We start from the raw sequence: 27,964 nt of genomic DNA, 5'->3' as shown, positions 1-27,964 counted from the left end.
TTCTCCTTGAGAAAATTTCCTAGCATAGCACTTTTTGAATTGCTTTAAGACATTTTTGCTCATTTAAACTTCGATACAATATTCACATGAAACTTTTTATTTTCTCAAACTCTATTGAAAATTCTCGTAAATCTTACACAAAAAGGTAATACGCAGTCCTTTGAAATATACTTTTATACTGATTTTTCTTTCAATATTTCATCAAAGTTCGTTCTCTGAATGAGAGTTAAGCACCCCATTCATTTTCTGAAAGTACTGAAATCAGGAAACAAAAATCCCAAATTCAGATTTAAATCCTCTCTCTCGCATTTGCTTTGATGTGTGGAGAGAAAGTAGAGTCATTCGATTTCTATTCCACTTTATTGGCGCGAGGCCTTTATATTTCGCGCCTATTCCATTCATTTTGGCGCGAAGAAAAAGAACGGGATTTAAAAGGGGAGAGAACTAAAAGTTTACACAACCCTGCGGATATTTGCATCGGAAAAAAGCACACTAAAGCTTTTGCTGCTAGTTTTCTAATAAAAATATAGCTACTTCAGCCTATAGCTAGCACGTCAGCGAAGTTCCAATGCCATTGTATTTCTGAATTTCTTATCTGGTAAAATATATAGAAAAGAAACTAGAAAACCGGATCTGGAAGTTTATGTTTCATTCTTTGTGCTTCTTCGCGGGTGAATAAAGTTAAATGCTTTTCCGAGTTTTCACGGGGAAAATTTATTCGGGAGGATTTCGGGAATGCTTAGAGGAACGCGATATTCCGGTTTCGGATAAGGCTCCCGGAAAATCCGCCGCGTATATCATTTGAATTTTTTGCATATGTGCTCCGGAATTCTTCTCCTTTTCTTCCAGAACATCGTTTTTCCCCTTTTTTTCAGTAGATACATATAAATGGAAAAGGGGTATTTGAGGGGATGGTGAACCTTTTTTTTTCTTTCTTTTCTCTCGCTTAACGTCTAGTGCCTTTATATGTCGTGCTCAGCATAATTTCGACGTCAGAAAATAAAGAAGAGCGAACGGTACTGAAATGCATAATTTTGAATTGAAAATCTACCAATGGGTTTTAGTCGAGGACTTTTTTCTTTATTTAGTCACGAGTCAATCCGGGACACACATAATACGTTTTCTTAGTTAAGTATCTAATTGTCTATAATTATTTCTTAAAATTGAGCAAACACGTGTCAAAATAGCTCAGAAACAAATCCAGTCATATTTAAAAACCCCATATATTCAATATTAATGCATCATGCAAGCATGCAATTTTAACAAAACAAAACAGTTTCAAAAATGACGTGGAAGGTGAAATATGTGGAAGTAATGTTCGCTGGCTGCCAGTATGATTCGAATCAAATACCTCCTGGACCATAGTAGGATACTATAATCATCATGGATGCACACACCTGACCAGGGAGAGTTATTGCCTCCGCAATGACACACATTATGGTATATTTTAATTCCAATTTCAATGGTACTTAGGGCTGCGATTCAGAAAATATGGTCAATATAATACATATGGCCATAGTTGTATAATATATATAAATATGGTCAATTCAGAAAATATGGTCAATATGTTCAATAGCTTAGTCAAGAGACATTCACTTAATTCACTACATTTTAAAAACTTTTAAGGGAATGACATGTATGTTATTAAATGTCACTACGGAGGCCATTTTATAAAGCTTTCTAGCTCTCACTGTATTAAGATGTACAAAAATGGTGGTTAGAGAATCTTACTAAGAATCCCGGGGTTCTCGGTTTGAATCCTGCAGCCAATCAACCAGCATCTCTTTCACACATTTCTCCCACCATATGCCTTTTGCTTGAAAATAAGTATGTGTTTTTTCAAATTTGAATAAATGTGGTTTTAAATTCGACTGTTATTATTAATTTTTAATTCTATTAATTTTTTATTGCTGTTTTGTCATATTTTTGCTCAATTTTTAGAATTTTTTTTCAACAGTGTGTCATACTGCAGCGTTTTTATATTAGGTAGCAAAAGAAATATTTATATAAATTTTGTCCTATTAAAGAGACATTAAAAAATTACTGTATTTGCTAACTGTCCATATTAGCTGGTCTAATTGAGAAAGATTGGTATTCAACAAAAGCTTTTCGACAACATTCGTGATCAGGTGCTGGAACGGATTGAAAAATAAAAGGCAGGTTTTTTGATCAAAAAAGAAATAGAGATATTTACTGGACAGTACATCTTGTCCCTTTTGACTTGCCCAGGCTCGAAATTACGAAAATGTGTAGAAAATGTGCAGGGAGTATGTTGGTATAAAAAATTACCAATCGATAATTAGTTCGAAAATTATTAACTCTTTAACTAGTAGTAAAAAATACTATGCAAGCCACTCTGTAGCAGCATTTGCAGAATTGCAAATAGAGAGTTGACTTTTAGCATTTTAAAAGGGGCATTTTTATTTATGAACTTGACATGAGTATTTTCGAGACTTTAATTTGTTCGAAAGTAATTACAAGTGAAGCGGTCAGTGTAAAAAGGGGTTATGTTACAAATCTGCATTTTCGAGAAAAAACAAAAAGACTGTGTTAATTGTGGAAAGATTGTTCTAATTGCCTCCAAATTGAGGCAGTCTAGTAAATTACTCGGTATTTGATAATCGGTGATTGATATTCCAAAACCAACAAAAAAACTTATGTCAATACCCCAATTTAAATAGGAAACTGTTTTAATATCTCTTGAGCTCTAAATTAAAATATTTATATATTTGAAAAATTCAACTTAAAAGTGAAGACGATATATATGGCACATCTAATCGCTCTCTCTTTTTTCAATCCAACTAACTAAAAATGTTAGATACTTCCATTTTATCATTGACCATTTCAATTGTGATTTCTTTCCTTATTTTTGCTTTAAATAATGATATATTAACATTGTCGTGGGGAATTTTATTTATTGCTGACAGCTTCATTTTTTGCGCTAACCAATGCGTTGATTGAAAAAAAAAAAGAGAGCGAAAGCGAGCGATTAAATGTGCCATATATAACGTCTTAACTTTTATGATGAATTTCTCAAATATATAAATATTTTAATTTAGAGCTCATAAGATATTAAAACAGTTTCCTAATTAAATTGAGGTATTGACATAAGGTTTTCATTTCATACCATTAATGAGTATGACTTCGAATTATTATGTCACATACTCTGCTTTTTTTTAATTAAAGTTTTTCAAGTGCTTTTACTTATTTTTGAAATTTAATTCATTATTTTGTTACGATTAACATATTACAAACAAAAGCAGTAAAAAAATTGTATATAGTATAGCAAAAGTATTGCATTATTTATTCACAAAATGTTCTTACATAAATTTAACAAATTGTTATTTGCTTCTTTTAAAAATACTGAATTTAGAAAACAATGACGCGAGTTTTTAAATGTAGTTTTTGCTAACAAAAGCCTTCTAATACCGAAAAAAAGTATTTAACTTTCACCATTAGTGTATGCTGTTCTGATGGTCAATTAAAGGTGAAATAAAGATAATTAATATACACCGAAGAGCTATTACATTATGACCACCCTCCATCTATAACAATGGGCTCGCCCCGGAACAATGCTTTCATGGGGCACATTAGGATCCATAATCCTCATAGAACTATCCCTGACGTCTGTAAGCTACTTGGACATAGTTGCAAACCAGGTTCACCCATTCATGGCAACAGTGTTTCCTGCGGGGGATGGTGTTTACCAATAGGATAATGCATAATGTCATAAGAGCCGAATCGTCGAGGAACATTCCAGTGACTTTCAAGTCATGTCTTGGCCCCCAAATTTACCTGACCTTAATCCAATAGAGCATTTGCGGTCCTACTCGGTAAACCAAATTCGTGCTGCCACGTTACCCCCTCGCAATGTGAGGGAATTGCAGGACCAGTTGGGGAGCGCTTGGTACCAGATACCCCAGACTACCTATCAGCACCTTGTGGAATCAATGCCACTTCGAGTGCTAGCAGTATTGAGAGCGAAAGGTGGTCCTACATGTTATTAGCAGGGGAAGGGGTCATAATGTAATGGCTCTTCGGTGTATACTTATAGAGAAGATAAGAAAAACTATTGAAGTAACGTTAAAAGTGAACGAGTGGCACTCAAAACATTATTTTTTCTAGTTAAAAATTATTTATTCAAAATTTTAAAATTCTACTAATTTAAATATTTTTTGCTTATTATTGAAATTAAAATCTTTTATTTTTAAAGGATTTCATTAAAGCACCGGTAATCGAATTAAAATTTTACGGTAGACTAATAATTTTCTAAATGTTTTAGTACACTGTTAAGCAGCAATTAAATCAAATCAAACGATGATAATAATTGTGTAGATATTTTTTATATTATATATAATATCTGTTGATATTCTACCATTCCAAGGACAGAATATCGAATTGTTACCCCCAAGAGTGCCTTTCGAATCAGCAATCGCGAAGTCTCATCACTTTCGATTCAGTATGTTGGGTATCTTTCTCGACCCTCGTCGCTCCATTCGACCCCTGAGTCCAATGAATTAACCCCACTTCTCGATTTCTCTCTGTTATCTTCACCCATACAGCTGCCAGCCGTGTGGACAAAGGCAACCCCTGTCGAATCAAAAGGATTAAGACAGGAAAATAAAAGATTCAATCCATGGTACTACTGAGCCCAGGTACTTATATAAACATAAAAGACAATTGCTGGCTCGGCGCCAAATAGTGAACTTGTTCCCCAAATAGTCAGGATCAGGAAAGGTCTTACTTGTTTTAAGAAGTTCGTCTCCAGGACAAAAGGAAAAAAAAAGGGATTATGTTCAATAAAGCAAGAAGGGACTTCGGGTATGTGTCGCCTGTTTTTTCCCCCTAACTGAGATTGCAGCAATAGAAGAAGGGAAAAAATAGTGTTGTTGTAGTTTTTTCCCCCTATTCTTTTTTGTCTCAGCCCGAATTGTTTTTTGATGAGGTATTCCTGATGTTATTCCATCACTTGCAGCAGTTAGGATAATGATATGAAAGACAAATAATTTATCATCCAGGCATGAAATAAAAATGAACAATTAAGAAGACGCTATAGTGGGGTATAGCGTCTTCTTAATTATGACTTTCATGCTAGAGTAAACCATGAAGTTTCAAGTGCCGAAAATGTTTTTTTAATGCAAACAAATTATGACTTGATATCTAAGGATTACGCTGAGGAGTAATCATGTAATAATTTGCTTACATTTTGATAATTTGAAAATATTTTTGTGGCATTTAAAATTTTCCGTTTTAGTCTAGCAATACAAAGTCACATTTAAAAAAAATTAAATTTTTCAATGTTTTAAAAAGACGCTGTACCGTGGTAGGTATAACGTCTTCTTAATCATGACTTTCATGGGAAATTCTCCTTCACCTACATAATTGTATTTAAGTAATACAGTCATTTTGTCAAATATTAAGTAATACAGTAAATGTACAATAATTTTTTTAAAAAAATAGAAAAAAGCGAGTTGAGGAAAGGCTAAAGTAAATCATGAAGTTTCAATAAAAGAAAACATTTTTAAAAATATCAAAATGCAAACAAATTACGGCATGATATCTAAGGATTACGCTGATCAGTAATCATGTAATAATTTGTTTGCATTTTGATAATTTGAAAACAATTTTGTGGCATTCAAAACTTTCTGTTTTAGTCTAGAATTACCTAAAGTCACATTTAAAAAAAAAATTAAATTTTTCAATGTTTTAAAAAGACGCTATACCATGGTAGGTATAGCGTTTCCTTAATCCTGACTTTAATGGGAAACTCTCCTTCACCTACATAATTGTAATTAACAGTAATTTTGAAATATTAAGTAATGCAGTAAATGTACAGTAAATTTTTCACAAAAATAGAAAAAGCTAGTTAAGGAAAAGCTAAAGTAAATCATGAAGTTTCAATTGCCGAAAACTTTTTTCAAAATATCAAAATGCAAACAAATTACGGCATGATAACTGGGGATTACGCCGTAGAGAAGTAATCATGTAATACGTTTACGTTTTGACATTCTAAAAGGATATTTTTGGATATACTTCATGGTTTACATAGTTTTTCCTGAAATCACTTTTTTAAAACTTTTAAATTTTAAAATATGTGAAACAGAAACAGATTGGATATGAAACAGAATTTGCCATGTAAATTTTCCATTTCGGTATACCGTTATTCTATCGTCAAGGAGAACGCTATTACGCACTCTTAACGATTAAGACGATTGTCTAAGCGATTGTCGTTATATATAAAATTTTCATAGTCAAAATCATTAAATGAATGTTTAGAAGCGAAATAAGAGAAAGCTTGTTTAAATTCTTGGTTTAAAGAGATAATAAGAAATTTAAGTTAGGAATAGATTCTAATATGCGATCCAGTTGAGAACTAATTGGCCAACGAAGTTATTTAATTTCTATGCTATTAGAAATGTATGAAATTGCCTTAAATTACGTTTACAATTGAACCGAGCGTATTTCTGGGACATTTGCCTTTGCCTCGATAAGTATTACATAGATTCGCGAACATATATAAGTCAAAATTGAATTTTCTTTTTTTTTTCTTTTTAGACACGCTGTAAAGATGTGTAGTAGGAAGAATTCAGCAAAACTTCTGAAGCTGCTTAAAACATTATTTCAGCTCATACATTAAGTATGTGCAACACTTTCATAGTTTTTCTTTCAGATAAAATGCAACTTACCGCTTAGTTTGAGTTTAAAATGGCCCAATGGTCCCGTTCCCACCTCATTTCTTCCAGCACAGAAATAAACTCCCTCAGACGCTGCATTCACTTTTTCCATGGTCAGTACAGAAGCAGATGTTGTGACTTGATTCGAAGAACCGTTATTGCTCATCACTCTAGTGGGTGACTCCCATAGATATTTCGAGGCCTCTGGGTGTCCGAGGTCATCTAGCTGACAAGAAAGCGTCACAGTGTGACTTTTTACAGCAACTGTCTCCAGCTGAGCAATCGTTGCAGACCCAGGTGGATCTGAAAATATATATTTAAATGCAGCATTTGCATATGATTTGTTTTATAACTCAAAATTTAAACAAATAATTTTTAAGAGACCCAAGATGATACTAGAGTCATGGTGGCTCAGAAGATAGAGCACTCATCTCTAAATGAGATGACACGGTTTCTGGCCGATTCGAATTCTGCTCAAGGCTCTCGCACCGAGCATTGAGATGACGGGAAATATCCGCAATGGAACATGGGTTAGAATCCCCTTTGCGACGGGCTAACCAAGGGAGGTTTAAATAGTTTTCCTCTCGATGTTACGCAAATGTGGATATGTTCCATCAAACATACTTTGAATTAGATTTAAAAATTACAAAGCTATGGAGTCGACCATTGATAGTCGCAAACCCAAAACTAGGTCGCCTCTTTATTGCCAGTTATAAAATAAATAAAATTATAAAACCAGTTTGATTTTATCTATCAAGTGAGTAATTGAATATGTAATTTTATCTTCTAAGGTAAAATTTTTTTACAGTAGTGCAGATTGCGATATATGCCCTGCGGTATTATATGCTAAAATAAAAACTTTGTACGTTTTAAAGTCGATTAAGAGGGCGAAATTTGATAAATAATATAGTGAAGTTTTCCGTGTTTCTGGCTCTATGGAAACACTAAAAAGGTCGGTAATTTTTTTTCAATATGCTTTGATAATGATTTTGGTAAAATTAGGAATAAAATATATTTTTATAATATGTTACAAAATGTGTTGATCGTGGTAAAATTTGGTAATTTTATCATGATACTTCAGAGCGTTTCACTAAACCATTTATTTTGTTAGATTTACTTTTCAGCTATCTATTTCTTACTGTATGTGTGGTTATTATAACAATAATTTTGTAAACCTGAATTTCCTGTAAACCATTACCTGAACGATTACCATTTTGATTCTTTTACCAAAATTATACTTTGTTTAGTCGAAAGGTCATTACCATAAAACAAGTTCATTTTCCTTGAATTGCTTCCTTCTTGTAGTATATACAGTGTGCTTTAATTTTTAAACGCGTTTTTCTCCTCGCTAGCAGATGTACTTTATCAATTTAAGGGGGCACCCTTCAGGTTTACTTCATATATTAAGTTACACTATGAAATGAATTTCTTATATCGGGTCCTTACATTGTATTTTAAACATATTAAATAATAATACAGCTCAAAACAAGCAAGTATTATATGTAATATTAGAAATACTGTAACGAGAGCAGTAAAATATTTTCTTATATTTTATTTCATTTAATAGCATTCAACTTGACTTAATACAATATTTCTCTTACAAATTCTAAAAAAATATTTATTTTTTTGTCAACGACAAGATAAATAATAACAAGAGAAATAAACTGATGCGGAAATTGAAAATTAAAGAAATATTTACTTTAGAATTTTGAATACCGTTCTAAAATTAAAGCTAGAAAGAAAACAAACCCGTCAAGTTATTGTCTTTATCAATTTAGATAAGAATTTCAGAGTAAAGTTTGTATACACGGAAAGTAGAAAAAAAAGTAAAGCAATATTACTGTTCACCCTTTTTTACTTCGAAAGTTATATTATATTCTCATAATATAATTATTTTAATTTTTGTTTCTAAAAGAATAACATAGATCGACATACTTTTGAGGCATACATTGTAGTGTTTTCAGATTGGTTTCATGATTTTATGGTTTATACATAAATGCTGAGAAAAATTAGTTTCTTTCTGCACGTTCAAATGAAATTTTTTCCGCATTTCGTATCTAACTGTAGGGGGAGGAGTTGTATCTTGAGCAGTTAGAAAATAAATATTTAATTTTTACTTGGGTAAAAATTAAGGTAGAAATGAAATTAATAACTAATTGCTTACTATTTAAAGAATATATAAGCAGTTTAAAATTAAAAATATGTTAGTTTAAAACAGAGCAATAAATCATTTTTTACAACCTTGCAAAAGGTATAACAATCCCAAAGTACAACACTAAGTTGTAACTAGGGATACAGAGTGTTTGTTGTACCCTGGTACTAAATTAAAAATAAATAAAATATAGCAAATAAATCTTATTTAATGAATATAAAATACAAAACATAATAGAAAACATAAAAAAAGGCTTCTTTAGCTTTAGAATAGTCCAAGGGCATGTCATATGCACTGAATTTCACAGGAAGCTTGAGTGATTGCTGTTGTTGCTCTGAAAACCCTGTTACTGAGAGTGGAGGCCATTTACATATTTTTTCTTCTTCATCTATTTTATGTATAGTTTCATTTCTTTAAAAAAAGATATTTTATCCTGATTTAACAGGTTCGTTCCATTTTAACAATTTAGTCCCAAGGTACAAAAAATTGAATAAAACAAAAGCATGCCCTGTAAAAATATTCGTGGTTAGTTGTTCAGATTAACTAACCATACTATTAAGTAGAACATAATTAAAAGTTCAATATGCTATCTCAGAGATGCCTACTTGCTCCGGACAGCAAATATATATTTTAAAGTGATAGTTTATCAATTGTGATTCTTGATTTAATAAATTCAATTTAGTCGATTTTTATCCGCCACAATTTCTAAATAATTCGTAGGCTTATATAATTCACCACTTTATAGAACTTATGTCATGCTATACCTTTTAAAAAGGAAGCAAAAATAGTCAAATATTTGCAAAATTTACTTTGCAGTTACTTACCGTTTTTTTTTAATTATTTTGTCGCGTCCGGAGCAGTTGGCATCTCTGCTATCTTGATTTTTAACCCTAATCAATTAAGAATATGTAGATAAAAAAAATGAAATAATGCTAATTTACTTGTCGATGCATTTTTTCCCTTTTATTTTCTAAATCCCGCTAATCTCACTCTAAAGTTGCTAGTTATTCTTCCCTAACTTTTGGTGATTAAGGGAACAACTATGTAATTCAGGTAACTTTTATTAGTCGCCAATTGATGACAAAGCTATGCTGTTCGTCCCAAGATGCAACTGTCCTAAGGTACAACGCTCTCCTCAACTACATGATCTTAAAAAAGCGAAGTAGTATATTGAGCAAATGATAACAATGAAAAAAAAAGAAACGTAATACTCTGAAAAACTTTAGATCTAATGATCAAGTTTTCTAAGAAACTTTTTTATTGGTTTGAAGAACAGACTTTAATTAAGGTAGACGATATTTTGAGCTAAAAAATGATACAGAAAAACAGAGAGAGATCATCAGACAGTCAGAAAGATTCAGACAGATTTTTTCCGACAGTAATGTTAATATTTTTTGTCAGGACTTTAAGAATAAGGTTTAACGAGGCTAATAAAACCACGATAAATAATAAAGAAAACAATATAACATACATCAACATCACCAAAGTAAAAAACATGAAAAAAAAATTATTTTTTAAAAAGAGTGAGACTGGTTTAAGTTTGAAGATGTTGTGAATTGTTTTGGATATATTTAAAAATGTGGTTGAATAAATGAACATGTTCTTTTAATTGTATTAAGAAGAAGATCACGAATACCCACACATATGACTTATGACATCGGTGCCGGCTGATGAAGTGTTAAAGATGAGCTAAGTTTCTTCACATAAGTTAGAAGATGAATTAATGAGAAATTCATTAAACACAGCTCCGTATCACTTATTGAATTTGTTGAAATATAATTCTTCCTCGTCTACGTCTTTTACTTAACTCAGATTTATTATTTGTATTTTATTTTAACCGTGATATATTTTTGTTTTGTTAACCTGGCAATTTCGATGCATAATTAGTTTATGCTCTACATGGCTTCGTGTTTGTCTTTAAGTTAAGTAAGAAATATATAATGAAAGAATCGAAATCTTTGTGAAAGAATATAGAATGTTTCATTTAAAAGAATTAATTCTTGACGGGCTTATCTTACTCGAAATAGAATGGAAAGACCAGTTTATAACGTAAACAAATACTATGTTTCAACAACCGATAGGGATCAAGATACCCTCACTACATCACTTGCAAGTGTCCCATTGCACAATCAAATTTTTAATTATATCATTGTCGATGGCGCTAGTTTAAACCCAGACCACTCTGCTATTTCTTAACATTTGTAATATTTAATATTGTTTAACATTATTACTTTACTATCCTTATATTCATTTAATATTTTTAAATTTAATTTTTCTTCCAATTACAGGTATTAGTCGCAGTTTCAAAAAAAAAAAAAAAAAAAAAAAAGAAATCCTATAATGTATTTAGAACAACGGTTGAAACCTTAATACTCTTAAAGTTAATATAACTTATTGCTTTCTCCATAGTTAATCTGAAAGTTTTTATTCAAATTGATAGAAAAAATTGCACTCAATTGCAAATTCAGATACTTTTATATCTGAAAATAACTGAATCCGTAATTTGTTCCTTAATTATTCATTATTTTTCCCTCTAGAATTTAATAAAGACTGAAAAAAAATCGTACTAATCGTGAAATCGCACAAAAAATCAACTTGAAGAATGCAAATTTAAATACAAAAACCATGTACATGTTATGGCCATCTTTTCTGTATTAGGAATATTCTCCGTATTTTGGGGATCAAGGATCCAAATCTGTTAACGAAAAAAATAAGCCTATTCAAGAAAAATACTTTTCTGCGTAACATCTGTGACTTTTGACAGTGACTGGGATCTTTTCTGTAACTGAAAACTTATCTGGCATAAATATTTGAGTATATTTATAGTTAGTTCGACAAATTATTATGACTGCACAACAGTACCTAAAGTTTCATCAAATAATTAGATCATAAGTTTCTTTTGTTTTCTTTTTCTGTTTTCGCATTGCGCAAATGTAGATGTTAAGGCGACATTTTAGTGAATAATAAATGCTATGATTTAATAAAATCTCTTATATTTTATTGATTTTTAAAGTATAATTCTTATATTTTATTAGAAATTCAGGAATATTATATTTAAAGAAGCATGGTGGATTTTGCAATATCAATTGCATTTTTATTGGGAGAAAGGAATGAATTATTTATTTTTGCCAAGAAAGAGAGCTGCTTAAACTTTTTTTAGGGGACATACGAATATTAGATAAATATAAAGTTTTTCATGAAACTTTGAATATCATGCATCATTTGTGGAAATAATTTATTTAAATATAGTATTTTTGAAAAAATCTGAACTTGTTGCTAGGTAATTTTTGGAGAACGAATGGGCCAATAAATTCTAAATTATTTTCTTTTAATTTAAATTATTTATTATTAAATCAAATTTGATCTAAACATAGAAATTAATAAGCATTTTGCTAGTATTAACAGTTTCTTAATATGAACAATTTGCGAGCATAAACTGTTTTACAAAATATTAACAATTTTTTAGAACATCGAGTTTCAGAAGTAAGGAATTCAACAATTGTATAGAATTAATTGTATTGTAAATAAATAAAATAATGTAATGTATTAAAGTTATTACTTTCACTTTAATTTATGCATTTGTAAGTAATAGTTTTAAGTACTTATATTATCTGCTAAAACAAGTCCCTCAGAAACTATTGTCTTCTCAATTTTTTTTGCTTATCAGATCAAATTTTTTGTCACTGATTTATTCTGAAATACATCAAATTTTACAATTATGCATCAATTCACCTAAACTATAAATCTTAATGTAAAATTATGAGCCATAATCTTCAAAGAAAATCCCCTCAGATATAAACACGAAACTTTTCTAGAAGTTATTCCTAGCCTTGCAAACACTTGCAAACTTCAACGAAACTGTTGGTAGATACAGTAGATTTGAATAGTTGACGCTCTATGGTTTATAATTTAGGATCCAATACATGTTTTTGCTTATTTATGCACAATTACATCATGAACTATGATTATAGATATTGCATGAAGGAATGATATACTTCTCTGTGTGTAATTAGTTTTAAATTTGCTTTTTTTATTGCTTCATTTTAATATAAAATATTAAACAAAGAAAGGATTGTATAGATTTATGTTAATATTTCGAAATATTTTTATATTGCTCATTTATGTAAGAATATAAAAATTTCCTATAGTATTCGAATCATTTATCTTCGATTTCAGTTTTATTCCAGATAAAAATTGCTTCGGTTGTATTTTTATTTAAGACCAGATATTGCTTTCGGTCATATAATAAATTATATTATGAACAAGGGAAAAAATTTACAAGTTACATTAATAACACATTTTATAATTTTTTTTTTCAGTTTAAAAGGAATAATGATGCATGTCTTCTATATAAATATGTATTTTATTCATCATTGAAATAAACTTAAGAACAAGAAAAATAATGGAAAATAAAACATCTAATATAAATTGTAGTTTACTTTCCAAAATGTACTTCTGTCTTTGTTAGTACACGATATCCCCCAAAATTTAAAATCTCCCTATTTCATGGAGCTATAATAAAGTAATAACCAAACGAACATAAAAAATTCAATTTAAAATAATTAGAGAAAACGATTTATTCTAACATGGCGCTAAGACCGCTTAGGATAGAGTTACTCTTTTGTAACCCACTGAAAAGAGAAATAGTAAAAAAAAAAAAGAAAAAGAAAAAGAAAACATGTTGGCTATTTATATGCTCTAACATTGAGTGGAATTCTACAATAATTATAAAAGCATTATAAATTCAAATCGTTTTCTCATTATCAATTTTAATAAATTTTTAATCGAAGAGAATTAAAAAAATTTTTAAGAAAGTACTTTTTGCGAAATGATACAGATTATTTTTAAAATGCATTAACAATCCAATATAAACTTAATATCTTAAATAGGAAAATGCCAATTCAATTTCTTCGAAAAAATGATCTAAATAAAAATGGTAGATTTCAGGATAACTTCCCTTTCCTATCTAAATTTCTGTATTTTTTTTAAAATAAAACATAGCAAGATAATTTCAGGGCATTACTTGATAAAAAAACAGCTGTTATTTTCCAACTGTGCAAATTTTACAAAACGAATTATTACTTGAAAATTCCTTGTTGACAAACCAATGCGTAGAAAATCGTTTTGATAACAAGCGACTAATGCTAGAATGTCATGCTATATAACATTTATTTTCTTAATTCATTAAAAATTACTTTTTAAACTGATAATATTCGAACACAAAGTGAAACATTTCTTAATTATAATTAACACTAAAATTACAAAAATATTCCAGCGTACTATCAATTTTTTTTTCCTTTTTCGAGAAAATAATAATCCCACTAAATAAAGTAATTACAACTAATGAGGGACATATATAGTCGTTAAATCTGATTTAAAATGAATAATATTTGCTTAAAACTCACTGATAAATATTTTAATAAAATAAAAGAATATATTTAACGTAAGAAACTGCTGTAATCAAAATATATTTAAATTATATTAGTCGCTTCACAATTAAAGGAAATTGAAGAAACATAACAACGATATCCAATTATTGAGAAATAAATTAGATACGGGTATTAACATTTAATCTCTGAGCAATATTTGTTGCAAAATAACAAGCAAGTTTTTTTTTGTTTCGTTTCTCATTAATTCCTTTCTCTTAAAATACATTAAAAACTGATGCTTCTAAATCTTTTGCTTACACAAGTTTCTTAAACATAATCTCTTGAAGTAATTATCATATCTCCAAAATTTAAATTTATAAATTTGTTTTTAATCTCGAGAAAATAAATTTTAATATCAGAATGCAGACTGCAGATGTAATTTCCTGACAGCTTTTTAATATGTTTTAGTTTTTGACTTCATAAATTGGGAAAATATTACAGAATTTTCTAAGAGAGTGTTTATCCCTATCTATTTGAGAATAATTTTTAAATTATGTTAATGATTGCTTTAGGGAACTCTTGAAAATTGAGAAGCAGAAAAGAAAACACTTCCAAAAACATGAAGGCCATTGATAATTGAAAATTAAAAAATATATATATAAAAAAAGAGTGTTTTTCTGAAAATTATAGATTTATTTTTAATGTAAGTGTTTATTTTATTTTATAACCGTCGTTGAGTAGTCGACCCAATTTTGGGTTTACAACTACTAACGTTCAACTCCATAGCCTTGTAATTTTGAACCCAATCCAGAAGGCAAGAGATCTCCTGCATCAAGTATGGGGAAAAATTCTGTTTTCGTGGAGGACTTTTTGATGCACCTAACCGACCTTGGCGTTACATGGAGAGGAAAATCACGAAAAAATTCCACTGTTAGCCTGACTACAAGGGGACTCTTATCCATGATCCATCTTCTACTGAGGATATTTTAAATCAGCAGTGTGGTCGGTGAGATCCGGACCGCATGTTGCATAGACATTATTAACCATTTCTTATAAGAGCATTTAAAATGGATGTAGAGTCGTTTCAAAGTGTACTGAATCCAGAACGGAAAACCGCGTAAAGTATGCATTTTAGAGGCAATATGTCGATAAAGCGGGCATTTTTATTCGAATTGTTCCGTTGAAGGTGACCATTGTCCAGGTCGAATAGCTATAAGCAAAAAATGTAAACATTTTCATGAATGGCGATGCCAAGTGCATCACAAGCAAATACTATGAGCTCAAATTTATCCAAATAATGAATATATATGATGAAATATACAAAATATAAATCATGGATATGTATAAAATTTATGAATAAATGAAGAAAGAGGTAACCAAATAGTTATCACTTGTGACACTTGTGCATTATCTTCACTGAAAATTTTTCAACTGCACGCTTTTCTGCTTTGGACCCATCACTCTTTACCAGGACTTTTATTTTAAATACTCTCATCTGAACCTATTATGCAGCTGTACACAGTCTACAGGACAATTTTCCTACCGTCCATTATAGCTCTAAATGATGCTGCTGCTGATTCTCCTGTATTTCTGACATAATCACACATATCTCCACATTTTATTTCGACAACTATTATAGCAATTTTTAGCTATTCTGAAAATCTATTAATTCTTATTTATCTGCTTCTGAAAAAGTAGCGTTATAAGAAGTACTAAAATGTGTGTGTTTTTTTTTAATGAATGAATGAAAGAATAAAATTTAAGAATAATTTTTAATACATATTTATAATAATTTCGAGATAATGTGGTGGTACCGCTTACAAAATTCAAACATTTATTTTTATTATGCAAATAAAGTAAATCAAAAATTAGAAAATTTGTGGGAAATTAGACTTACTCTTTGTGAAGGACTTATGATGGAACTAATCTACAGTTGTCTTTGAATGGAGAGGAAAACAACGAATATCTCTCTCTGAAAATCATAGTTAGCCTAACGGCAAAGGAGCTTTAAACCATGATCCGCCTACCACAGAAGATATTTGACTTTAGCACTGTGGTCAATGCGAGCTGGAAGCATAATTCATAGCGACAAGTCATCGCGGTGTTTTCGAACAAGGCACACCAACACGGGTAGCGAGTGCTCTATTCCCTGAGTCAGCACAGCTTGGACCAATATATGTGAAATATCTCCACGGATACAAATAATTGACTTAGTCTTAAGATAGTTGTGCTAACGTTAAAGTCAAGCACACCATTATAATGTTTTTTAAATCAATGCTCATTTCAAACAATAGCTAAACTGACCAAACGAGTTGAACGCTGTTCCAAAGTTATTTTTTTTAACATTTCTCGGCTTAAGACCGACAAGGTATAAATTTAAGGTATAAATTTTAAATACAAATATTACTCACAGTGAATATCCAAATATTTTGCTTCTGAATCTGAACTCCAGCCGGCAGTGTTAAGCCCCCTGCATGTATAATTGCCACTCTCGTCTCTTGTCAGATTCTTGAGTGTGAGTTCGTTCCTCTCTGTTTCTGCGTGGTCACCAAAAATGGGCAAGTCATTGTGATACCATCTGACAGCCATCAGCATAGCAGGATTGCCATCAATAGGATTGCACGACAAAACTGCCTCTGTCATCTCGGCTGCAACTTCTGGGACAACACTCACACTCACTGATGGTGGATCTATGGAAATCAATATAAATGCATCAGATACCAGATAAGGAAGTTATAGGGCATCTCATCCGCGAGTGTTATTGGGACGACACTCACACTCACGGATGGTGGATTTATGGTAATCGGTATAAATGCAGGAGTTACCACATAAGGAAGTTATAGGGCATTTCATCCATGAGAGTTATTGGGACGACACTCACACTCACGGATGGTGGGTCTATGGAAATCAATATAAATGCATCAGATACCAGATAAGGAAATTGTAGGGCATCGCATCATTGAGTGTTATTGGGACGACACTCACTCTTGCGGATGGTGGATCTATGGAAATCAATCTCCCAATGTGTTGATGTTTCTGTGAGATACCATATAATGAAGTTTTATCATCCAAGAGTGTAAGTGGGATGGTGCTCCTACATAAGAATGATTTTATAGAATGCGAGAGATGCCATATAATAAAGTCATAGATTGACCAAAATTATGTTTTGCTCTGAAGCAGAGTGATTCAGAAAAGTTGTTACGAGGTTGAAGGAGAAATTGGACGTAAAGATTGAGAGTTTTGTAGAAGTTCATGGCCAAAAATGGTATTGTACGCAGCTAGAAGAATTTTTCTATTATGATTTTCCTGTTAGTGCTGCTTTGAATTAGTAATTTTATTTAAACAAATTACATTTTTTATGCTTAATATTATGTTAACAAATACTGTCACAAATTGCCTTTAATTAACTAACAAAATAACTACATAAGTTATTTTGTTGTTACCCAATGATTTGGCAACTAACTTGAGTAGTGTATATTCAGATGGGCTCAGAAATAGTTTTATCGTTATTTAATGATTTAGTGACCAACTTGACAATTGTATTCAAAAAGGTTCAGAAATCGCTGTTTTGTAGTCATTCATATATTTAGTGATTAAAATTACTAACACTCCACGTCATTAGTTACGATAAATCAGCCATTTACGAGCCTATTTGAATACAGTTCCTTTCAACAACTATTAGAAAACAAAAAATAGCATAAAATTAGAATAATTTCTATAAACAGAAGTAGATTTAAGCCTCTCGAAGAGAATCAGGCACCCCTAAATGCGTACGATTACATCTCGAACGAGGAATAGGGTACCAAGTAAATACATTTTATTTGATTCACATATTGCACCCATTTTTTTAAAGGAATAATTGACAATTAAGCATGAAATAATTTAAGGTACCTATTTATGGTTCAACACTGCAGTGTTTTTTCACAGCAAGAAATTCAGAATAAGCATGAAATTAATAAACCACAATGGCCATACTATAGTTCAATTTGAACGGAAATATGATTCAATTTAGTAACTTATTAAGATTGGCATAAATTTGCCAGGTTTTATAATTCAGTTTTGCAACGATTCTTCTGTAAATGTAATCGAAAGTTAAGTGTGAAATCAATGAATCACGGTGACCAAAGATCATATGATAAGTAATATATTTTATTTTAGCAATTTTTTACTAAAATTATCACACAGTCACAAATTATTACAAATAAGTCCGAATTTTATCAAGCAAAAATAATTATACACCACAAATTAGGTTAAATGAGATGTTTACTTTGGATTAAGTGCAATACTTTAAAAGTTTTTTGATTCAATGAAATTTTCCTATTCACAATTTATGAACGTGTCAAATCTATTTTCTCGTGAGATAATTTTAAAATACATCATTCTAGTCTCACGAGTCTATTTCGTTTCGTTCGGAAATTTGGAGAAAACTTGACATTTTGAGTTTAGTATAACAACGGCACGTTTTCCAGCTCCTACCGCCAACCAAATTCGAAATTTAATCACCCACAACTGCAGTTAACTCGAATTTACTCGTTTGTTTTAGACTGACTTCTAAAGTGGTCGACAAATTTGTAGAATTTCATAAGTTCTGAGAACGAGAACGTACAACAACCGTGTTGTTTGTCGATGTTATTAGTAAAGTGTAGGCAATGAAAATTCGAGAAATGGTATACTCTGTGCAAAGAGCCATTAGGTAAATTGAAAGCAAGTTTCAAAATATTTTGTGAGTCAATTATATAAATGGAATTTTGTAAAACTGACTGTTTAATGAAGAAGGAACCGACTTTATTTAACATTAGTTGCATTTTTTATTTGTACAAATTAGCAATAGGTTTAACAAAGTTTGCAATTTTTATTTTTTTCAAGAAATGTTCATTAGAAATTCAAGAATGCATTTTAAATAATGGTTAATATATTTTTCACTGATAATTTCCTTTCTTATACTTTGAACTAAAGCAAAATCATAACAATGTTTAAAAACCTAAACACAATCCGTAAATTTTGAATTAATAACTTTGTTTTATGTATAATATTGCCAATAACATGTTTTACAGGTCTTGTTAAAATATGCAACAGAATTGCACAGACAGCAACTAACTACATCACCAAGAATAACATTTTTGAATTAACAAAAATTTGTATCCGTATACCCATTAACAAATTCAGAAAAAAATATTGGCTTTGCGAGTGTTTTGTTTCTGAGTAGATAGTTAACCTCGCAACTAAAATTTCTTTTATAGGGTACTTTTCTTATCAGTGCTCTGGAATCAACTAAATCACACCAAATTCTCTCACATTGGTTCTGTTTAAATAGTTAATCCTGAATTCAAAGTTTCCCGTATGCGGTAGTTTTCTTACCAGTACTTCGGAATCAACCAAAGCACGCTAAATTTTTTCACATTGATTCTGCTTAGTTAGTTAACATCGAATCCAAAGTTTCCCGTATGCGGTAGTTTTCTTACCAGTACTTCGGAATCAACCAAAGCACGCTAAATTTTTTCACATTGATTCTGTTTAGATAGTTAACATCGAATACATAGCATCCCGTATGCGGTAGTTTTCTTACCAGTACTTCGGAATCAACCAAAGCACGCTAAATTTTTTCACATTGGTTCTGCTTAGATAGTTAACATCGAATCCAAAGTTTCCCGTATGCGGTAGTTTTCTTACCAGTATTCCAGAATCAACTAAAGCACGCTAAATGTTTTCACATTGGTTCTGTTTAGATATTTCACATCGAAACCAAAGTTTCCCGTATACGGTACTTTTCTTACCAGTACTCCGGAATCAATCAAATCACACGAAATTCAAGTACTTACACAAGACGTCCAAGCCCAGAGTGTTACTGGAATTCCCTCTTCCGAAGGCATTCCTGACGTGGCATCCGTAGGAGCCAGCATCTTTCCTGGACACTCTCCTCAGTATCAATTGTGGACTCGGCACAAACGATGGGCTTCCACTTGAAGAGGCACTCGGTGATTTGGTAAGTTTTGGCGTGATCACAGGAAGTGGAATGTATTGTCGAAGCGGTAGACCGTCCTTGTACCAAATGACTTCAGTGACATTTGGGGGATTGGCGCTGAAATTGCAAGTCAAAACAGCTTCACCACTCTCGTTGACTATCAACCCTCCCACTGGTTGGACACTCACTGATGGTGGATCTGAAAAGAAAGAAAATTCATTTTGAAATGCGGCTTCTTGTTAGTCTAAATTATTCATTGAAAAGAATGTACCACAGTGATAAATAATATGACGGAATGAAACAGGGGGTAGGGCAAATAGATTTTCTGGATTCAATAACTCTTATCAGACAAAATTTTCCATCACAAACTTTCTCTTCAATCATTTGTGTTAATCGATATGTTGCATTAAACCTAACGCTTTTGACTAGTTCTGTATCTTTAAGCAAGTAAAAAGAGTTTTATCTTCAATTTGACACATTTAGGAAACAGTTGCGTCCATAAAGATGAAAATTAAGCGAGTTTTGAGCGTTCATATCTTAGAGTGAAAAAGATTAACAAAAAAGTATAAATTAATCAATTAAATACGTTTTTCTGCTTTACTTTTAGTATAATTTCTATTTAAAATTAAAGCTTTCCATGAGATTGAATCCCAATTATCTCAAGCTTAAAAGTAATTTTTTTTCATAAAATCTTCAGAATGGATTTATTTGACTTTGATCAATCTTGACCTAAATGTCTCTCTTGGCTTCCATTTCACACATTAGAAGGTAGAAATAAATTTTAAACTGATATCAAAAACTTAAAGCTTCTAATGCGTAATGCTTCTGTCGATATGTATAAAATTTGTGCATACATTTATATATTGAAATAAATTATGAAATACGTTTGACCCAAAGAGTTTTCAGATTTTCCCTTCATTACAATCCCTTTCTATTATCTTTGTGGTGGAGAAAAAGCATAGATATTCATACCTCAATATGGAATATCACACACTAAATATAATGAGAAGCAAATCTACATTCTGGAAGCAGTGAAGACAGAACTATTCATCTGTCTTCGAGACTAATTTAGAAGGGAAGATGGAACACGTATTACTAATGCTGTCGGGAATTCGATGGAATTTCTAATCACATGAATACGCAGATGTTAGTCTATGCATCAGAACAATGGTGAATAGATTCACTCCTTCCTGAACTGCAGGTGATATCAGCTGTTTTAATTTCATGTTATGTCATTGCAATGAGAAAAGGTATAGTTTTCAGAACAAGATCAAAGTTGTACATACGTATTCTATTTTATATGTTATAATGTTATAGGCGTACAAAAATTATATAATTAATTAGATATTTTACATAAATATTTTACATTATATGGCTTATGTATGCAGTGTACATTACGCCATGGCAATTTATTATCACGATATATTGTAAAGAAATATTGATATTTCACGATATATTTAATGTCTTGCTAGATATCGTAATGAGAAAAGTAAATCGTAATGAGGGCCAATATATATATATATAAATATATATATATATATATATATATATATATATATATATATATATATATATATATATATATATATATATATATATATATATATATATATATTGGCCGGCTCTGTCTACTAACTGTTGGTCAATTAGTCATTATTTTATCAGTTTCAGCATGGAGAGTGGGAAAAACACGTCCTGGGCCACTCGTCTTCTGATTATTAAACAATCTTAGAAAAATTTCATATTTTGCTTGTGCCACCGAGTTTAGAATTCCAAGCTTTTGATGGCATAGTAAAGAAGTAGAAGGATGGAAAAAGTAGGCATGATCTTCTAAGATGAGGAGTCTCTTTAACCCGAAGAAATTCGGTAGCTGGCCTACTAAAATAAGAGCGCTAATAAAATATGCAATTTGATGGTAGCCAAAAATGTGCTCAAATTGAGTAAACACACCATAAGACGTCGACTGTATGCATATTGGATTGTGTGCACAGATTCTTGAAAAAAATCTCCTTTCCTTTTAAAGAATAGGATGATCCGATTGAAATTTGAAAAGAAGCACGAATCATAGACAGCTAAAGATCGGAGGAATGTCCTTTGAAGAGATGAATCTAAATTGCTTTGAAGTGATAACCGGCGTTTTACTGTCACCTCGTCACCCAAGAGGCAACAGAATAGATCTCCGGTATCAACGGCTAACATTGAAACACGAAAAACAGATCAGTAATGGTCTGGGGAGCTTTCCATCATAATGATTTCGCCCTCTCGTTCATATCGATGGGACTACGGATCAATATTTTTTTAAAAACATTATAGAAGTAGACATTTAGAAGGATGAGTATTTTACGCTGTTTTTCACTTTAGGAGACATATTTATTCACGTTGTTGCAAACATTCTAAGAAATTATACTCTTACTTTTTGAGGTTGTTATTTGAGTCAGTAGTGTAGTTAGTATAAAAGAGTGTTGACTTTATAAAAGTAGAATAGAAAGTAAGTTCGATATTGAGCTATTAAAGAAACTATTTTATTTATGAAAAAATATTGCAGAATTTACATTAGTTTAGTAAGCTTCGAATCAAAGCTTGACTTTTAAATATAATTTATTTTACCCTGTTCTTTTTATATGACACTTTAGTTTTTATTATTAATATTACTTATTTCGATAACTTAAAGGGTAGTTTAATCATAAAAATTTCTTTTATTGTATATGATAAATATAAAAAATTACATTTCTTTATTAATTAAGTGTTTTAAATATCAATAAAAATATTCCAATTTAAACTAAATGATTTTTTAGTTATGTTCTAAATTAAATGAAACGTAATTTAATCTTTCAAACGCAACATTACAATTTCAATCAACTTTTAACTGCTTTTTGCGAAAAACCTACTGCAAATCTCAGATCTTTAACTTGCTTTAGACATTTTTATACAGAAAAAAAGAATAGCTACACATTCTATAAAAACAGACGATATTCATAAAACTGCCTTTTCTCGAACATGTTGTGCTTCGTCAATGAGTTTGGGTGGTTTAGTATTCTATCGATAATGTCACAACCTCGCACCTATACATTTTTTCTTCATTGATCAGTTCTGAGGTAAGCTTTCTTTTCTTTTCCTTTTATTCGTAGCTTTTTTCATTGAGCTACTCTTTCTTTTCATTCCAGATTCCAAAAAGAAAAACCAATAGAATAACATTTTATTTTGTCCCAAGTGTCCCACCTTTTGAGAGATATAAAGCGAACAAATTTCTTCAGAAAAAGACATTTTTATTAAAACTATCACGAAATATACGTTTTAGGAAGAGTTCGGAATTAAGCTTTTGAAGAATAGAGATGTTTTTTATTTGATTGGATTTAAAAAGAAAATGTTTGCGGTTGCTTACGATAAACCACAATCTTAAAATTGATTTCAGTTATTTTATTCTATTTCTGGAAAAGCCAGTTAACTATTCTTGCCAACGAATTTGAAAAGAATTTAAACGTTAAGTTTTATTGAACACAAAACTGTATGATAATGACAACTCTAGTGAAAAATAAATTTTTTTAATAAAACTAAAATGCTCGATATTTAGACCATTCATTTGGCAGTTTTTCCGTTAATATGATAACGGTTTTCGGAAATTCTGGTTTTCGCAATTACAGTTCTTATTACCACACATTTTGTAAAAAGAACAAACGAGAAAAGTAAATTTACTTTTAATGTGTAATTTAACCCAATAAATGGTTTTTATGCCATGCTCTAAGGTATTATGATGAATTTACCAAATTTTACTACATTTATCATATTTAATCACATACTATAGAACCATACTTTATTATTAATTTTTTCAAAGTGATTACAGAAGGGCTTCGGTAAAAACTACCGAGCTTTTTGGTGTTCCCATGGAGTCAGATGCGCTGTAAATTTTACCATATTCTGGTAGTCTTGTTCATACTTTTTTTCTTAAAATACAACAGGAAAACAGAATAGTCTAACACAGTCTTCCATTGATTTCGGTACAATTTTATTAGCCTGGAAATTATATGGTTTCATTATATGGTATGGTTCAAGGGTCTTAGCCCTCTGTCGATTATATATAAACTTAAGTATTTTTTATTGTTAACTACCTACAAAATAAAACACAATTAAAAAATGATCAAACAGAATGTAAAAATTTTTATCAATTATTATCAGCAATATTCACAGAAATAAAATAAAAATAAATTAATTAATTAAAAATAAATAGATTAATTAAAAATAAATAAAAATGAAATAAAATAAAACAAAATTAAATTAAAATAAAATTGAAATAAAATTAAATAAAATAAAATTAAAACTTTGCTTTCCGATTACTATAGCAGTTGTTTACTATGGTTAGCACATCCGTTAATTTCTCTCAAGCGTAAAAGGTTAAAATGCTTTTTCATTTTACACTTTTTTTATTATCATGCTGATTTTATTTTTTCTACTTTATAACAGCCGACCTAATTCTGAGTTAATGACTATTATTGTTCAACTGCGTAGAATAGTAACAGACAAGAGAGCTCCTGGATCAAGCATCGGGACAAAATAGCCATCGTGAAGGACTTTTTGGCGGAACTAACTGGCATTTGTGTTACGTTCAGAGGAAAATCACAAAATCTCCCATGGTTAGCCCAACAGCAAGGGGATTCTAAACCGTGATGCCTATACCACTGAGGATATTTTTGGTCAGCACTGGGATTTGTGCGTGCCGGAAGCAAAATTTATATCAGCCAGCCACCGTTGACGAATTTCGAACTTTCGTCACCTCACTGGGAGGCGAACTCTTCACCCCCTGATTCATCGGGGCTCTGTCATGCTAATATAATAAATTTAATCTTTAAGTGCTAACTAATGGAAAAATAACCATACGCAAGCAAATAACAAATAAGCCCTACAAAATTCTTCGGCCTAAAAAAAGCATTTGAGATTTTTTTTTTTTTTTTGCTGAAAAAAACCGCCTTTTTCATAAAATCATGCATGAAAAAATCCTTTTTTTCATGCATCAATTTTTCACATTATCCAAAAAATTCCGAAAAACTGATAATAATTGTCAATTATTGAAGTGCAAAAAGTGCTAAAATATTTTCAAACTCAAAGCGTTTTTTTCCTAGAAGAAGGGAATATAGTAATATTTCCTTTTTCCAAGAAAGAGGAAATATAGTAATATATTTTCATTTGACAATACATTACGTATTGTCAAATGAAATTCATTTGAAATGAAGTAAAATTCATTCAAATCAAACTCATTTTTTTATCAGTTTGTTACAATGTCGCTTTATTTATTTTGATATAAAAAAGTAACTTTAAACTTTATTAAGGACGCATTCAATTTTATGTTCGAAGCTTATTTGATCAAAACTAAATTATTCAATATAACGAGAAAAAAAGTCTAAAGATTGAACATTCGATATGACCATTGGATAAAAGTGGAGGTCAGATAGGAAGCGGACTGTGATTCATATATCCAATGGAGTCCTCTAACTTAGACGATGTCGCCATCCCATTATTTCTAAAGTGAAAGGTGAAATTATTGGCCAATAGAGGGACCATCACCAAACTTCACATGGGGGATTTTGAACTTTTACTCCAGAAAAAATTCATTTTAAAATGCCTTTCACATTTACAATGAAATATATTAATGAGTGGATCCTAGAATAGCCCACCACTTGGCGATTTTTTTAAAATTTCGCCAAACACGACCGATCGTCAATGAACGTCCGATCACACCACCGAAATTCTTAAATCATGATTGGTTATTTGATGTGTGTACCTACGCGAAAGTTGGATTTCCTTAGAAATGAGTTAATAGGTTTTTTTTTTCTCTCTCCATTTATGCTCCTGATCTCTTGTTGTTAGAATCATCATTATAATTTCCTTTTTTAACCGTTATTTCATTTATTACCGTTATTATTTAATTTTTAAATTTCTTATGCGATACCAGTTAAAAGAAATATTTTTTTTTAAGTAATCAAAACGTTGAGCCCAGTAAGAATCAACAGCTTGGCGAGCTTTAAAAAAAGTCGCCAAGTGATGGACTATTCTAGTATTTTACCATATTAATTTTATAAAATAAGATAATATCTATTTATATTACTGAAGTTACAATATTATAAATTTTTATTTTATTAAAAATCTGATACATTTTTTATACATTATTTTATAAATTAAATAATATTTTAATCATTAATATATACATTTATCTTTCTTTAATCAATGCATTCATATATTTTATAATACTTAATATTTCCTCAGTACATTATTACATTATTTATTAATATTACAATATTTTTTATTTCCCTAATGTATAAACATTTATATCATTATTGTTTAGATTATAATATTATATATAGATATTATTGTAACTCATAAGACTCTGCATGCTTGTTTGCAACAATGAAAATTAATAATTTACTATTTTAAAACAACAGAACCAATTTTTGCTAATTCCAATTTAAAAAAATGCAGTATTTGTTAAAATACAACTTCTTGTAAACATCCATATTATTGTTATTTCATTAATTGTTCCAAATGTAACATTTTCAGGCTAGTTATATATTTTACCTTAACTAGACAATTTGTGGTTATAGTTAGTCCTAATGATTATTATTATCTTCGTTGGTCGCTTATAAATGTTTAATATAGTATTTGCATACGATGGGTAAATGCAATAGGTCTTTCAGTCTAAGAATATAAAAAAATAGTACAATTTTGCTTGTTCTGTTAAGACATTTTTATAGTGAACACAGGTAAACCTCCAGTAAAGACAACCTCTGTGTAGCGACCTCCTCTATTTACGATCACTTTTGGGTGGTATGGAATTGTTTCCAAAGACTTTGCATTGAAGAAAATTTTAAGGAGAGATCATTAAAACCTCTCCCAGCGACCGGACAAACTTCCGCTCCAGATGCAGGAAAGGTCAAATAAGGCTCTGACTTCGAGAGCTTCTTTTGACGATCTCTGATATAGATCTAAAATTCAATGTTCAAATCAGAGTACAGTATAGACGATGGTGTCAATGATCTATTTTTAGAGTCGAAAGTTAAATTAGATTAAAAAGGTGTTTAAAAAAACGAAGCATCTCAAACAAACAAACTTCTCATTTTTCAAAGAAAACTTACTTTTATGATATAATAGTAAATGTAAACTTAAGCAAAAACATAATTGTTTATTTATTTAAAATAGTGCTATTAATCATAATTGGTCAATTTGCTTTACCTCATAATTTTATCAGTACTGGCCGTTTTTATTAACGTTAAATTTTATTCATCGATCAGACTTTCATGAGGCCAATACAAATGGCTTTCCTGCACCAATAAAATGATACTGAGTAAAATTAAAATCTCTTGCGAACTTTCGATAACATTTCGAAGTAATAGAGGTAACCTCTAAGAACGACCAGCCTATTTTAACGACCATTTACTGCGGAACAGAGAGTGGTCGTTACAAAGAGGTTTCACTGTATATATTTAATATTTTAAAAATAATTAGGCTAAATAATAAAAATATAAGAACAAATCTTTAAGTAATTATTTTGTGTGAATGACTGATATGCGTTGCATTTGGTAAAACTGATCTGAAAATTTCTCTGTATGTCAAAATATCTTGGTATTTGCTCTAAAAATTCCCCGCCAGTCTCACATGTAAGCCCATTAAACTTCGTGTAGGGCGAAAAAGATAGTTAGTAAAACAAAAAACTGATGAAATTGGTTAATTACTGGTATTCACTTTCCCCAACACTGCATAATTAGAACTAAAAAGTCCTTTATTTAGCTAAAGAAGAACTTATAATTCTATTCACCTAGGT

General features: G+C 30.6%; 1 protein-coding gene across 1 annotated transcript in view; it reads right to left on the bottom strand.

The window, feature by feature from the left end:
• Positions 1–27,964, bottom strand: part of LOC107447604 (hemicentin-2-like) — a 410,317-nt gene that overhangs the window by 105,665 nt on the left and 276,688 nt on the right. The window contains exons 5-7 of the mRNA XM_071177281.2: positions 20,015–20,356; positions 16,607–16,885; positions 6,687–6,977 (exon numbers count right to left, since the gene is read on the bottom strand). Coding sequence (XP_071033382.1) covers positions 6,687–6,977; positions 16,607–16,885; positions 20,015–20,356 — 912 coding nt within the window. The remainder of the gene's footprint in view (positions 1–6,686; positions 6,978–16,606; positions 16,886–20,014; positions 20,357–27,964) is intronic.

This window comes from Parasteatoda tepidariorum, chromosome 2 (genome assembly GCF_982258835.1).
Source record: "Parasteatoda tepidariorum strain Cologne lab strain chromosome 2, Ptep-v5.0, whole genome shotgun sequence".
NCBI lineage: Eukaryota > Metazoa > Arthropoda > Arachnida > Araneae > Theridiidae > Parasteatoda > Parasteatoda tepidariorum.
The sequence above is the reverse complement of the archived record's forward strand: the minus strand, read 5'-3'. Positions and strand labels throughout refer to the sequence as shown.